At 42.2% G+C, this 16898-nt stretch overlaps 1 protein-coding gene across 3 annotated transcripts in view; it reads left to right on the forward strand.

Annotated features, from left to right (window-relative positions):
* BRF1 (BRF1 general transcription factor IIIB subunit) overlaps positions 1-16898 on the forward strand; it is a 216706-nt gene continuing 199808 nt past the window's right edge. For all 3 annotated transcript variants that reach the window (XM_072115866.1, XM_072115867.1, XM_072115868.1), the window contains exons 1-2: positions 1-348; positions 11720-11800. In XM_072115866.1, the coding sequence (XP_071971967.1) occupies positions 165-348; positions 11720-11800 (265 nt within the window). In that variant the 5' untranslated portion in view covers positions 1-164. The remainder of the gene's footprint in view (positions 349-11719; positions 11801-16898) is intronic.

Genomic DNA, 16898 nt, shown 5'->3' on the forward strand with positions numbered 1-16898 from the left:
GTCGATTTTCAGAACAACCGTTCGTAAGGTGCCTCGGTATTCACGCGAGATTAGGAGCGGGAAGTGGCCTGCAGCGCCGCCGTGTGTAGGCCGTGACTGGGGCCGGCTGTTGGCTCCTCACTGCCAGTGACTTGTCAGAGCACATGTGAGAGGCACCCGCGACCATGAGCAGCCGGGTGTGTAAGAGCTGCGGCTGTACCGACATCGATGTAGACGCGGCCCGGGGAGATGCCGTGTGCACGGGCTGCGGCTCGGTGCTGGAGGACAATATCATTGTGTCAGAGGTGCAGTTTGTGGAGACCGGAGGCGGAGGCTCCTCAGCGGTGGGACAGTTCGTGTCGTCAGAGGGTGAGTGACAGACAAGTTATACCCGGCACAGAGGGCAGGACTCTGCTGTGAGGATGGAGGGGCAACAAGGCTGTGCTGGATTATGGAGCGGGCACAGGGCTCTGCTGAGGGCATGGAGGGGGCACAGGACTCTGCTGGGGTATGGAGCGGGCACAGGACTCTGCTGGGGTATGGGGTGGGCACAGGACTCTGCTGGGGTATGGGGTGGGCACAGGGCTCTGCTGAGGGCATGGAGCGGGCACAGGGCTCTGCTGAGGGCATGGAGGGGGCACTGGACTCTGCTGGGGTATGGAGGGGGCACAGGGCTCTGCTGGGGCATGGAGGGGGCACAGGACTCTGCTGGGGTATGGGGCGGGCACAGGACTCTGCTGGGGTATGGGGCGGGCACAGGACTCTGCTGGGGTATGGGGCGGGCACAGGACTCTGCTGGGGTATGGGGCGGGCACAGGACTCTGCTGGGGTATGGGGCGGGCACAGGACTCTGCTGGGGTATGGGGCGGGCACAGGACTCTGCTGGGGTATGGGGCGGGCACAGGACTCTGCTGGGGTATGGGGCGGGCACAGGACTCTGCTGGGGTATGGGGCGGGCACAGGACTCTGCTGGGGTATGGGGCGGGCACAGGACTCTGCTGGGGTATGGGGCGGGCACAGGACTCTGCTGGGGTATGGGGCGGGCACAGGACTCTGCTGGGGTATGGGGCGGGCACAGGACTCTGCTGGGGTATGGGGCGGGCACAGGGCCGTGCTGTGGGCATGGGGCGGGCACAGGACTCTGCTGTGGGCATGGGGCGGGCACAGGACTCTGCTGGGGTATGGGGCGGGCACAGGACTCTGCTGGGGTATGGGGCGGGCACAGGGCCGTGCTGTGGGCATGGGGCGGGCACAGGGCCGTGCTGTGGGCATGGGGCGGGCACAGGGCCGTGCTGTGGGCATGGGGCGGGCACAGGGCCGAAATGTATTTGTTTATATTGGGGCAGTGGCAGGGTACAGTTGGCAGCAGACATCGGTGTGTCTGCAGCGGGTGATGTGATCATCTTCTGTGTAATTGTCTTTCCTGTCTGTCACTGCTCAGTTGCTTTATCTCCTTGCATCACCATTGCTCAGCACATATCGGTTTCTGCTCGCTCAGTGGTTGTATCTGTCTCAGGCTTGTAAAAAAAAAAAAAAAATCATCCAATCACAATGCAGCTTTCATCCTTCTACATGATGTGGATAAATAAAATACACCCCGGTTGCTATAGGTAACAACACTAGGGGGCAGATATATAATTGCTTTATAAATACAGAGACTTGTAACAATAGGTCACTATGGACAGAGGTGCCTATACATATGAGAGGGACTCCATGTCCTCTCACTAATGATAAGCAGTCATGTGTTCATGTCTACACCAGCATAAAACCAGTAGAAATAGAATGAAGTTGGCGCTCGCCATCAGAACGCTTACAGCGTCTTTTCCTTTATTTTACATCGTTATAAAACATGCAATCGTTTTGCGCAATCTGTAGCACTTCATCTTGCCTCTGTGCTCCCTGCTGTACACCCTCTCCCTGTGAAAATCGCATGTTTTTTAACCCCTTTTCACCGACACTAGTTTTCAGCTTAATGACCAGACTCGATTTTTCAAATCTGCCCCGTCTCACGATAATTGGTTATAACTTCGGAACGCTTTAACATATCCTGGTGATTTTGAGAATGTTTTCTCGTGACACACTGTACTTCATGTTAGTTATAAAATTTAAGTGATAAGTTTTGCGTTTCGTTCTGAAAAAAAAGTGAAAATTTGGCAAAAGTTTGTAAAAATTCTTCATTTTCCAAGTTTGAAATGTTCTGCTTTCCAGACAGGAAGTAAAACTACCCAAAAAGCTTGATAAATTACATTTACGGAATATCTGCTTTATGTTGAGATGATATTTTATGCGTCCGGTCATTTTTCTAGGATGTTATGAGGCGCAGAACTTTAGGTGCTTTTTTTCTAATTTTCATGAAAAACTCACATTTTGAGGGACAACTCAGCTTTCAAGTGACTTTGTAAGGCCTAAATAATAGTAAAACCCCATAAGTTACCCCACTATAGAAACTTCACCCCTCAACATATGTAAAACAACTTCTATTAAGTCTATTAACCCTTTAAGTGTTTCACATGGGTAAAACAATATGGATCTGCGATTTAGAAACTTTTGAAATTTTTTGGAAAATACATTCATTTAGGCCAAAACTGACAGTTTCAGAATAAATTAAATGATGAAACGCTCTGCAACATTTGATGCCCAATTCCTCCCGAGTGTACTGATACCCCATATGTGGTGGTAAACTGCTGTATTTATATAGTTTTTCTCATCTTTGCTCAATTTTCCTGAGCAAAACCAATATTGGAGAAAATTGCATGGTTTTTACTATTGACAACTTTTTAGGGCCATAACTTCTGTATTTTTCTGTTGTCAGACCTGGTTGAGGGCTTATTTTTTGCGAAAAGAGTTGTTCTTTTCAGTCGTATCATATTAGGGAACGTAACTTTTTTTGATCACTTTTTAGAACATTTTTAGTGATGATATTTGATGAAAAATTGTATATTACGGGCAATTTTTCGAGGTTTTTTTTTTTACACCATTCACCGAGCGGGTTCAATATTTATTTAGATTTATTGTACAGATTGATACCAAATATGTAGGTGTTTTTGTGTTTTATATACTTTATTTGCATTTTATGTGTAACTGGGGAGATTATGAGACTTTTATTTTATTTATTTATATTCTAAAATGACTAAATCTTTTTTTCTTTTTTTTAACTTTTTTACATTTTCTACTTCTTGGCTTGAACAAGCGATCATCCGATCGCTTGTTCAAGCCTTTACACTGCAATACACTTGTATTGCAGTGTATAGTGTTAGTAACTGAGCATGCTTGACCGCGGCTTGTAAGGGTTAAACACCCGGGATCGGAGTTTTTCCGATCCCGGGTGTAAGTGCCGGGTCTGGGCTGTGATATCACAGCCCGACACTGGCACCAACCTAACCCGATGTCCCGAAATCTTCTTCCGACGTGCCGCCGTAGAAAGGCGTCGCGTCAGAAGAAGTTCCCTTAATGACCGCCGTTAATGAAATGAAGGAAAAGACTTTTTAAAGGGCATCTACCACCAGGATGAAGGACTGTATGCAAATGAGCCTAAGGGGCTCCAGGCTCCATTAGCACCCAAGGAGCCTGGTGCCTCTCAGCCTCATTTGCATACAGTCTGATGGTGAATTTATTCTTTTTCTACTGGTTTTATTCTTGTAAAGATATATTATTTTGTCTGCAGCTGTTTGTTTTGTTATGGATCTATAAAAAATAGGGATGAGTTTCTAATCTACTTTTTGCCCTGCCCAGTTGGTTGCCTACCAAAAATTGAGAAAAAACGAACAACTTATGGATGTTATCCGTGTGCTGCGTTTTTTTTTTTTTTTTTTGCAAATCCATTTACTTTTATGAAAGTCAGTGATCTGCACGTGAGAAAAACAGATTGCATGCTGATTTTTTTTTTCTCACTGTCTGCACATCCATGAAAAAAACTGGTGTGTGAACAGACCCATAGGAATCAATGGGTCAGCATGCCATCCGCAAAAAATGTAGATTGCTTATTGACCTCAAAAATGCCATCTGAGTGTGCAAAAAAAGTTCAACAAAAACTAATACACAGTGAACCAGTTTTAATATATTTGGGCCATAGTGTTCTTCTGGCCTATATTTACTGCTCCACAGAAATCTGCCATCTCCTGTGCAGGATTTGACTAATTTCTTGCAACTTACAAGTCATAAATTCACAACCCCAAGCAAACCCAAGAGTCCTGTTCATTTTGCCACAGAAAACGACAAATTAAAAAAGATACAAATTAATTTAAGGCAGTTTGGGGGGGCATTAAGAAAGCCCCTTTGGTCTCTGCCTCCCTACACGCTTCAGATCTGGCTATCGGTACCGCCGCACTGCTAATGTCACTCCTTTTCTCTTCAAATCTTGTGTCTGGAAAGTGGCTAGGGGTTGTCTGGATAGCTCAAAGGGGTTGTCCGGGATTACAATAACTTTTTATATGTGGCTCCAGGTGGTAGAAAATAATAAAGAGCGCATACTCGCCTATATTTTCAGCCACCTCGCTGCCCATCACTGCCAACCTCTGTATACAGAAGCCGGCTGTGATGGATGGAGCCATATACATGCGGTCCCCTACTTAAGAACATCTGACTTGCAGACTACCCCGAGTTAAAGACAGACCTCCCTGCCCACTGTGACATCTGGTGAAGCTCTCTGGATGCTGGTAATTTACTGACTTTTTAAAAATTTATTTCATTTAAATTGCTTTATTGGCACAGGAATGACACAGAATGGCATCACAAATCAAGGAGCATTAGCTGAGGTACATCAGAGATAATATCGTACATCATTATGCAATCATAAGCCATTCATGAACAATTCTGCACAAAATCGACGACCTTAAAAACCCCTTCCCAACATATACAGTACAGACACACCTTCTCATTCAAAGAGTTTTCTGTATTTTCATGACTATAAAAATTGTAGATTCGCACTGAAGGCATCAAAACTATGAATTAACACATGTGGAATTATATACTTAACAAAAAATGTGAAACAACTGAAAATATATCTTATATTCTAGGTTGTTTTGCTTTGATTACTTTGCTTTGATTACTGCTTTGCACACTCTTGGTTTCTCTCGATGAGCTTCAAGAGGTAGTCACCTGAAATGGTCTTCCAACAGTCTTGAAGGAATTCCCAGAAATGCTTAGCACTTATTGGCCCTTTTGCCTTCACTCTTCGGTCCAGCTCACCCCAAACAATCTTGATTGGGTTCAGGTCTGATGACTGTGGAGGCCAGGTCATCTGATCAAATAGCCCTTAAACAGCCTGGAGATGTGTTTGGGGTCATTGTCTTGTTGAAAAATAAATGATGGTCCAACTAAACACAAATCGGATGGAATAGCAGCCGCTGCAAGATGCTGTGGTAACCATGCTGGTTCAGTATACCTTCAATTTTGAATAAATCCCCAAGAGTGTCACCAGCAAAGCACCCCCACACCATCACACCTCCTCCTCCATGCTTCACTGTGGGAACCAGGCATGTAGAGTCCATTCATTCAACATTTCTGCGTCACACAGAGACACGGTGGTTGGAACCAAAGATCTCAAATTTGGACTTGTCAGACCAAAGCACAGATTCCCCCTGGTCTAATGTCCATTCCTTGTGTTCTTTAGCCCAAACAAGTCTTTTCTGATTGTTGCCTGTCCTTACCAGTGGTTTCCTAGCACCATGAAGGCTGCTGCACAGTCTCCTCTTAGCAGTTGTTGTAGACATGTGTCTGCTGCTAGACCTCTGTGCGGCAGTGACCTGGTGTCTTATCTGAGCTGCTGATAACCTGCGTTTTCTGAGGCTGGGGACCCCGATGAACTTATCCTCCACAGCAGAGGTGACTCTTGGTCTTCCTTTCCTGGGGCGGTCCTCATGTGAGCCAGTTTCTTTGTAGCGCTTTATGGTTTTTGCAACTGCGCTTGGGGACACTTTCAAAGTTTTCCCAATTTTTTGGACTGACTGACCTTCATTTCTTAAAGTAATAATGGTTTTTCTTAGCTGCTTTTTTCTAGCCATAATACAAATTCTAACAGTCTATTCAGCTGTGTATCCACCTGACTTCTGCACAACACAACTGATGGTCCCAACGCCATTTATAAGACCATGAATCCCACTTATTAATCCTGACAGGGCACCTGTGATGTGAAAACCTTTTCAGGTGACTACTAATGCCAAGAGTGTGCAAACCAGTAATCAAAGCAAAAGGAACCTAGAATATAAGACACATTTTCAGTTGTTTCACACTCTTTTGTTAAGTATATAATTCCACGTGGTAATTCATAGTTTTGATGCCTTCAGTGTAAATTTAAAATTTTTATAGTCATGAAAATACAGAAAAACTCTTTGAATGAGAAGGTGTGTGCAAACTTTCGGTCTGTGCTGTACATATAACAATATTCATCCTGGTTGAGTGGTGTCAAGAGTGTAATTTACTGAACTTTAGCCCCAGGCTGCAATGATGGGTTATAAGGTCTCTGCATTGAAGCTTTCTTGTTGTTCTTATGACAACCCAAAATTGTCACTGAGGCAGAAAAGTGTCAGTAGTTACACCTATTCCGACTTCCATTCGAAACCATCTTATGAACAAACCAGCAGAACCTATCCTGTATTTAACCTGAGGACTGCTGATTACACTTCCAGCATGGAAGAAAAATGCTTTCAAAGCTGTAAAATGCATAGTAACATATAAACGCATGTGTCTGGACGCCACTTGTGAATGCCACTAAGGCCGGCAGTACACGTGCCGTTTTGAATCTGTTTTTGCGCCTATCTTTTAAATAAACGCATGCGTTATTAAAAGGTGCATGCGATTTTAGAAAATGCATCTGTTTTTGACCAGTTTTAATTCAGATAATTGGTAAAACCTGTCAAAAACACATGCGTTTTCAAAACTGCTCCAGCATATGGTTTCACAAGGGGTCTGAGGATCTCATCTCGGTACCTAATGGCAGTCAGGCTACCTCTGGCGAGCACATGGAGGGTTGTGCGGCCCTTCAAAGAAATGCCACCCCGCACCATTACTCACCTACTGGCATACCGGTCTGCTGAAGGATGTTGCAGACAGATCGCTCTCTACGGCGTCTCCAGTGGTGAATTTGCCAATCTTGTTGTTCTCTAGAAAATGGCAAGCATCCTACACAGTGTTGGGCTGTGAGCACAACCTGCATCTGTGGATATCATCCTTATGGAATCGGTTTCTAATAATTTGTGCAGACACTTGCACATTTTTTGCCTGCTCATTTTGCAGGGCTCCTGTAGTGCTCATCCTGGTACTGCTTGCACAAAAGTGAAGGTAGCGGTCCTGCCGCTCGGTTATTGCCCTCCTACGGCCCCCTCCACGTCTCCTGTTGTGCCGGCCTGTCTCGTGGTAGTGCTTCCAGCCTCTGGACACTACACTGACAGAGCAGCAAACCTTCTGGCCACAGCTCGCATTGATGTGCCCTCCTGGATGAGCTGCACTATCTGAGCCAATTGTTTGGGTTTTAGAGTGCATCTCATGCTACCACGAGTGTTAAAGCACCACCAACATTCAAAATGGACCAAAACATCTGCCAGAAAGTATTGGTACTGAGAAGTGGTCTGCGGTCCCCACCTGCAGAACCGTTCCTTTATTGTTTGTGTCTTGCTAATTGCCTGTGAAATTGATTCTAATCAACGTTGCTTCCTAAGTGGAGAGTTTTAGTTCATAGAAGTTTGATTTACTGTGTTATATTGTGTTGTTAAAGTATTTTTTTGAGCAGTGTATATTAAAAAGCTTTGTAACAGTAAAATAGTTTTCTGCTCCCTGCCCCCACTGGTCCATTGATGTATTTGTTGTCTGGTTTGTTGTACTGTTGTTACTATGTGGCGGTAGTACAATATACTGCATTACATAAGCTGCTGCTCTATGTAGTGTGTTTGGAGTTACATGACTTCTGTTCTGCTCATTGTTTTTCCCGTTGGTAGTGGTGAACATCAGGCATATCTTCTGGCAGATACATTTTGTGGAGGGTCACTGCTACTCTCTAGGGATACAGCATCACCTATTGCCCATGGACTCTCATTTTACAGTATCTACCTTACAGACTAGTATGGAAAACTATGGGTCAGTCCCGTCAGAGTGATTCACAAAGACGATCATGCCTGGTGTGGGGCTGCAGGGCGGCTAGCTTATATGAGAGCTGATTCACCCTGATGGGAAGGATTTATTTAACACTGGTTCCTTGAATAAAGCCACATAATTTCCCTGAGGTTGGATCCAAAGAGAGGCGATATATGATGGAAACCTTGCCACGAGGCATACATCTGGAGGCTTAGTTTTTGGGAGTAGAGATGATCAGACCCATAGTTTTAGTTTAGTGTTTGGACGGGCAACCCGGACATATTGTCGGATTGGCGCCAAACAGGCGATCCGGAAATATTGACGACCCTTGCAAGTAGCCATGGCTAATAGCCTTCATTTGTCCATTTTGTGTGATTGGCTTTTCAGCGCCAATCCGGCAATATTGCAGGTAGCCGGGCAATTCTGCTTCTTTGTTTCAGAGAGTGTGGGGTCTTCAGATAATAAAATATTCAAATATATAATCTACTAAGGAAATGACAACGCCATTTCGACTTCTTCTTTTTACTTCTTCATTCCATCTCGAGCTTGACATGAATAGAAAGTACCGTGTCCTGCCTAATATCGCCCAGTATTTCCCCCTCCTGTTGCATTCTCTGAGGCCTTTGACAAATACAAGTAGAATTGGTTTTACATTTTCTTATTAGATTTGCTCTTAGCGACTTGACACGGGCGGAAAATCAACAAATGTCATAAAATGGATGTGTGCGTGTGTTTGGCGAGGAGTCTGGTCTCCTGCTAGAGACATTATTATGTAAAGCAAATATCGGCTCCTGAGCGTTTCCCGTCATTGGAGTTTGACTACCTCTTTATAGCTGCACCTTGATCAGAGCCATTACAGCCCGACGGGAAATCAATCGCCTCCGCTGGCTGCCAGCCATTCTGCCATTACCGCCAGGCCGGCATTGAACCAGTCTACTTCATATACTTAAGCAGTAAAGTAGCACAGTCCTTGCCGTGTAAGCTGGTAACAGACGTTACTGGTGACCTATATACATTAACCCCTTAACGCTGAAGCCACTTTTCACCTTCCTGACACAGCCCATTTTTTCAAATCTGCCCTGTGTCACTACAAGTGGTTATAACTTCGGAACACTTTAACATATCCAAGTGATTTTAAAATTGTTTTCTCGTGACACTTTGTACTTCATGTTAGTTGAAAAATTTTGGTGGTATGTTTTGCATTTATTTATGAGAAAATCAGATATTTGGTGAATTCTTGGAAAAATTCTTGATTTTCGAACTTCAAAATGTTCTACTTTTTCCACACATAGTCATAACACCATTTTTGTAGGATGTTATGGGGCTTTGAACGTTAGGTGCGATTTTTCACATTTTCATAAAAAACCCTAAATCCTGCTATTGAGGGACCTGCTCAGGTTTCAAATCACTTTGAGAGACCTAAATAATAGTAAAACCCCATAAATTACCCCATTATAGAAACTACACCCCTCAACGTACGTGAAACAACTTTTATGAAGTTTGTTAACCCTTGTTAACCCTCTGATCGCGGGTGTTAGAGGCAGGTGTCGGCTATAATATATAGCTGACACCCGCAGCTTCTGGCGCCGGCTCCGTTCAGGAGCCGGTGCCAGAAGCATGATGTAATAGTACTGCATTTTGCGGGAATGCACCTCCCGCGATGCAGTACTATTACGTCAAATGTCGGGAAGGGGTTAAAGAGATTTTCCCGTTTCAGCAAATACATGTTATTCTTTAGTCGCATTTTTCAATATACTTTTTGTATAAATTCCACACTGCTTTCTCCATCTCTGCTTGCTGTAATTCTGTAGAGAACTTCAATGTTTACTTCCATTGGATAAATACTGGTCTTTGGTAATGTGATGTCACACAAGTGAACAAACAGGCTTTAAACCCCTTTAATTTTAATCCTTTCCTTGGAAAAATTGTGGGACACAAAGTGCAGTTGTAGGAGAACATGTGCACACAAGAGATTACACAGCTATCATATAAGCTTGCGTTTCTTCACAAAGTCTGACATTTCACAAGACGCTATCTGTAGGGTCCAGGCAATCTGTAGGGCTGCTGTGTATGCTACTTTCACTTGGAGAAGACTCTAATGGGTCGTGGCCCACAGACCCGGACTGTAATATCAGAGGTCAATTACTGTTTAGTTCTGCTCTACCTGTGAATACTTAAAAATCTTATATTCACCTCCTCCGGTGCTCCTGTTGTCCCATGATGTCACCCGTCACTGCCATGCTTATGTTTGTCTGGAGGCCGGTGCTGCTTTCCTGACCATCTGCTACAACATCGATTACAATGTGTACCAGGCGACTGGCAGTAGTCGGGAAGGAAAACCCGGCCTGTAAACAAACAGGGGCCGGGCAGTGACGTGTGGTGCGGAGGGACAACAGGAATGTCGAAATAAGTGAGTACAGAGTAAAATTTTTATCATTTTTACAGCATCCACTCCCTCCCACATGTCTGATATACATTTATTAAAAAAAAAAAACAACCCCTTTTAATAGTTTAAAAATAGCACAAAAGGGATGTGTCATTTTTCTGTTATTATTAACGGAATCAAAATGGTAGGTTACTTTCTGTACACTGAAGTTAATGGTGAACGCAAGGAGGCTGGAGAACCTTGAGGGACATGTATTAATGGGTCGTTTTGACCACTGTGGGGTAGAACTCACCAGTCTGAAGGCGCAGTCACACGTTCCGCTTGCGCACAGGGGTTATGAACGCAACGCTAGCAGAACTTGTGACCGCAGCCTAAGCGCTGTTAACATGAATGTGTACAGCCCGTGTATATGTGCCGTATATTGGCACGACTGCACTCAGAGCAGAGGACGGGAGTCCCTGCATTATATAGAATTTCCCTCTGCTGGCCAAACAGCCGCCCCGGAACAATATTAACTATTACAGCTGGGTGTTTGGCTTTGCTTGTGCCCATCCCATTTACTTCAAACGATAATTAAGAAGTATAATAGCAGTAAGAGTGAATGTAAACGGGGGAACTCCCAGCACTCCCTGTGACGGTTAAAAGCCGCGCACATAGGATAAATCTACTAGAAACGCAATCTATATATAAGGAAAGGCTGTTTGGGATTAAAGGGGTTGTCCAGGTCTCTAGATGTTGTTTTTTAGATACGGTTTGGGACCTTTAAAAATAATAAAGAGCATATTCTCGCCTCTCTACACACTCCCTTTCACTTGCATTACTACCAGTCACTGCAGAGTCTTAGTATACAGAAACTATCAGTGCTGTCCCTATCACAGCCGCGCGCCTGCTAAAGCCTGAAACTTATGCTGTATCATGGGCAGTCCGCTCTTACACAGAGCTGTGTGTATGAGCCCATAGAAATACATGGAGCTGTGTGCTATACAACGGCTAGCACACAAGTAACGTTCATGTTAATGAGGCCTTAATGTAGGAGTAAGTTGTCCCGATAAGAAACAACCTGTTATTATACACTGCAATTTATCATTCTTACACTAGATGGCGATGTTTATACTTAAATTGATCCTTTTTTTCCCTCTGTATAGTTTTTACTAGAATTCTAGTGATTTTAGCATTTTTTCTTCTAATACTTATTTAAAGTGCTCTGTATAAACCGTTCTACACCAAAAAATGTGTTTTATTAGTAACTGCTCACTAAACTGGATCTTTTTCTTCCGTTTTTTCTAGGAATTGGTAAAACTTCAACACTTGTTGGTGGTTTTCACACAAATTTAGGAAAGGAATCTCGAGCCCAAACGCTACAAAATGGTAAGTAGAACCTCGCTTCTGTTTCATTGATGTTTGTCACCTTCTTTATTTTTATGTTGATGATCAGGGACAGGGGAACCCCATACCTAACCTCTCAGATGCTACAGTGTTGGAGTTCTCTCCAGTGTTATGTAGCACTGTGCAAAAGTTTTAAGCAGCTGTTGTTGCAAAGTAAGAATACTTTCAAAACTAGAATCGTTCATTTATGAAAGGATGCATTAGATTTGGTCCCTTTTTAATCCCTCTTTAGCAACATCTAACTATTAGATATGATAATTGCCTCCTGTGACCTCAATGAGTGAAGGTGATCTTTTGCTAGTCTAAAAAAAAATCCTAATATTATAAATTTATAAATAATATATATTTTATAAAAAATATAAAGTTTAAAACAGTAAATATTTTGAAATCCTCCCCCCTTTTCACCAAAACAGAAATGGAAATAAACACACATAATTATGAACATGTTAGTTGCCACATTCTGAAAAGGTGGATCTTTAAGAATATGAAAATTATTATAAGTGGAGAACACACATGGACAAAAAAAATCCAGACATTTTTTTTCTGTTTTGCACCCATCAAAATAGAATAAAATGTGATGAAAAGGCTGTACAGTTCCAAAAATGGTATCCATGAAAACGTCAGCTCGTCCCACAAAACTGATACAGGCGGTCCCCTACTTAAGAACACCTGACTTACAGACGACCCCTAGTTACAAACGGACCTCTGCTAATTGTTAAGTTACTGTACTTTAGTCCCAGGCTACAATAAACAGCTGTAACCTAATTAAATGTGTCTGTAATTAACATTTATGGTTATTTCTGGTTCTTATGACAACTTAACATTTTTAAAATCAAATTGTCGCAGAGACCAAAAAAAAAAATTAGCTGGGGTTACAATTATAAAATATACAGTTCCGACTTACATACAAATTCAACTTGAGAAAAAACCTACAGACCCTATCTTGTATGTAACCCCGGGACTGCCTGTACTTTGTACAGCTCTGAAGTTATAGGCGTCAGAATGAGGTGAAACTGCAATGCCCCCGCCCTCAAGTTTTACATTTCAAAGTTATTAAAACATAACAAAAAACATATAAATTTAACTCTGTGATTGCACTGACCCCAAATTAAAGGTGAGTGCTGTTAATGCAAAGTCTGTAAGAAAATGGTACACTTGCTTTTTATTTTGTCAATTTTACTGTATTTTGGAATTTTTCCCAAAATGGCTTCAGTGAGAAATCACTGATTTGAAAAAAAAATGCCAATGTGACCCTTAGGATGATGCCACACGTGGCGTTTTTGGTCTGTATTTAAGCATGCGTTTTTACTGTTTACAATGTGTTTGGAAGCTTTGAACTTATTTATCTATTAAGATTAACAGGTTCTAAGCAGCCAAACGCATGGTAAACGAGCAAAAACGGATGCGTTTTTAAACGGATTGAAAACAAAGCATGCTTAAAAACAGACCAGAAACGCCACGTGTGGCATCACCCTTACAGTGTGAGGTTGAGCAATTTTATTAACTGACACCCTTGATAAATTGCTTAAACCCTGCCACTTTTGATAACTGGAGTAAGTGATGTGAACAAGCAAAAAGTCATAACATTTTTGCGCAAATAAGCCTAAAAAGTCACAAATGTCCTACTTTGAGAACTACACATAGACAAACCCCCAGCGAAAATGAAAAGTCACTACCAATTAGTGGTCGTATCTGATATATTTATATATTGCATTCAGGGTTGCCCAATTAAGGTTATTCGATTAGTTTGCTCTTTCAGTTGGTCACAATTCTGGTTCAGGGGTATGGAGGTAACATTGGAGAGGACAAAAGGACTTGGTGGACATGGTGGTACTGACAAATAATTAACCAGAAGACTAGGACACAAGTAATATGATGTCAGGACGTGGTAGTCACCCAGTAGTTTTTGTGACTTTTTAAGTATGTGCAGTAAAATGGCCATTTAACCCCATAGCGCAATAAGACGTACCTGTACGTTTTATTGCGCATGGGGTAGTATGAAGAGGGTTCACGGGCTGAGCCCTCTTCATACACACCGGGTGCTTGCTTCACAATGAAGCAAGCACCCGTCGCTAACACCCGCGATCGGTGCTTGTACCGATCGCGGGTGTTAACCCTTTCATCGCCGCCGGCAAAGCTGCCGGCGGAATTAACGAGCCGGCAGCGTGTGAGCGCCGCCATCTTGGCTCTGATCGGCGCTCCCCGTGACGTCATCGGGGAGCGGCGATCCGTTGCCATGACAGCCTCGGATCACACAATGATCCGAGGCTATCATGTTTTAGGCCATCTATTACAATGTGCGATCTGTACATTGTAATAGATGGTGTGCAAAATCCCCATATACTGCCATACTGTAGTATGGCAGTATATGGTAGGATCAATCAGACAACCTAGGGTTAAAGTACCCTAGGGAGTCTGAAAAATAGTAAAAAATTTTAATAAAAAAAAATAAAAAATTATATTAAAAAAACCTTAAAAATCAAATCATCCCCCTTTCCCTAGAACTGATATAAATATAAATAAACAGTAAAAATCATAAACACATTAGGTATCGCCGCGTCCGAAAATGCCCGATCTATCAAAATATAATAATTTTTTTTTTACTGCGTTTAACCCCGTAACGGAAAATAGTGACCAAAGTCGCATATGGCATTTTTTTGCCATTTTGAAAAATATAAAAAATTCAATAAAAAGTGATCAAAAGGTCGTACAATTCTAAAAATAAAAGCATTGAAAACGTCATCAAAAGTTGCAAAAATGACACCACCCACAGCTCCATACACCAAAGTATGAAAAAGTTATTAGCGCAAGAAGACGGCAAAATGAAGAATTTTTTTTTTTGTACAGGAGGTTTTAATTTTTGTAAATGTATGAAAACATTATAAAACCTATACAAATTTGATATCCATGTGATCGTATTGACCCAATGAAGAAATTAGACATGTCATTTGGAGCGCACAGTGAAAGACGTAAAATCCAACCCCACAAGAAAACGGCGCAAATGCATTTTTTCACCATTTTCACTGCATTCAGAATTTTTTTCCCGCTTCCCAGTATATGGCATAGACAATTAAATGCCATCACTATGAAGTGCAATTTGTTACGCAGAAAACAAGCCATCACACAGCTCTCTACATGGAAAAATAAAAAAGTTATTTGATTTTTGAAGGTGGGGTGTGATAATCACTTGTTTTTCAGTTGAAATCTATTGGGGAGATTTTTCATCAAGTTTCTGAAGTAAAACTGTTCTAGTTGCCTATGGAAACCAATCAGAGCTCAGCTTTCATTTCATTAACAGCTGTGGGGAAATGAAAGCTGAGACCTGATTGGTTGCCATGCTTAACTAGAACAGATCTGCTGAGACTTGTGATAAATCTCTCCTTATATGTTCATTCTTCAGTACAAAAAAAAACATAAGCATTATTCTGTAGGTTAGTGTGATTAAGGAGACACAGAATATGTCATTTTTTAAAAAATTTTAGTTAAAAATAATACCTTTTCAACTTCTTGATTCTGATGCCATTTTCAGTTTTTTTTACTTCGTTCCTTTCAAAAGCCGTAATTTTTTAAATTTTGTTCCATTCACAGAGATGTAGGATGGCTTGTTTTCTGCTTAACAATTTGTACTACCAAGTGACATTTATTTATTTTTTGCGTTTCTGTTTTTTACTCCCCTCATTCAAAAAGCTATAACTTTTTGTCCTTTTTCGTTTACAGGGATGTGTTAGGGCTTGTTATCTGCGGGACAAATTGTACTTTTTAGTGGCCCCATTAAATATTCCATGAAATGTACTGGAAAACTGGGAAAATTCTGAGGCCTATAACTTTTTATACTTTGGTGTATTGACCTATGAAAGGTTTGTGCTGTTGTTTTAATTTACATCAATTTGGGACCTATATGACTGTTTGACCATTTTTATTCAAATATTTATGGATGAAAAAAAATGGTGAAAAACTGGTGATTTGGACACTTGCTGCTATTTTTATGTTGTTCATGCCCAGGAATAATCTTTATATTTTGTTCGAACGGGCATTGCAGGACATGGCGATATCTGACATGTTTATGATTGTCCTAGGGTAAGGGGGGCGATTTATATTTGTGTATTTCTTTACATTTTTGTTTTTAATTTCAGACACTAAGGTGCTTTAACACTGCAGGGTCTGATCACTCATGCTATATATTGCAATACGACTGTATTGTAGAATGTAGTAAATTTACTACCAATCTCTAATAGCCGTTAGTCTAGTAGAGAGCAGTATCCATGGCAGGCCTATGAGGCTTTATGAGACTGTAAGCTGTCATGGTAGCCGATAGGTGGCCTCCGATGACGTCAAGATGTGCAAAGGGGTTAATATCCCATGCCATCTACTCAGAAGCTGGAAAAATTTCTATTGCAGTGAGCCCTCTCCATAGCTGCATATTGCATGTACATCTCGGTGAAGATTGTTGCTCCCCGTGACGTCATTAGGGAACGGCGATCGGATTCGCACATTGTAATGTATGGGGAGGAAAATCCCCATTTTGTATGGCCGTGGTATGGTAGGATATTGTAGTATGGCAGGTATATGGTAGGATCAATCAGACAACCTAGGGCAGTGATGGCAAACCTATGGCACGGGTGCCAGAAGTGGCCCTCAGAGCCCTTTCTGTGGGCACTTGGGCCATCGCCCCAGCACACCAGACAGGACTTAAAGAATCTTTCTGCAGTTGCAAGCAACTTGCTTTCAGACATATTTTGATACTTGCTTCTCTTCTTAGAACTGTAGGAAGAGGGAGAATGAGTAGACAGGACCAAATTATCTTTGGAGGACCTCCTGCTGGCCCCACCATTCTCTGTGTACAGAGGGACACTGGAAAGCAGCTAAAATGATGCAAATTTTCCCTCCTTCTTTCTACTGTGTTGCTGTCTTCAGGAGGCCAATCTGATTGAAAGTTGTTGAAGAACAGGGAGCAATAACTTACTGCTTTAATTTATGGTTGGCACTTTGCGATAAATAAGGGGGGCTTGGGTTGCAGTTTAGGCACTCGGTCGCTAAAAGGTTCGCCATCACTGACCTAAAAAATAGTAAAAATAAAAAA

The sequence above is a fragment of the Engystomops pustulosus genome, chromosome 7 (genome assembly GCF_040894005.1).
Source record: "Engystomops pustulosus chromosome 7, aEngPut4.maternal, whole genome shotgun sequence".
NCBI classification, from domain to species: Eukaryota; Metazoa; Chordata; class Amphibia; order Anura; family Leptodactylidae; genus Engystomops; species Engystomops pustulosus.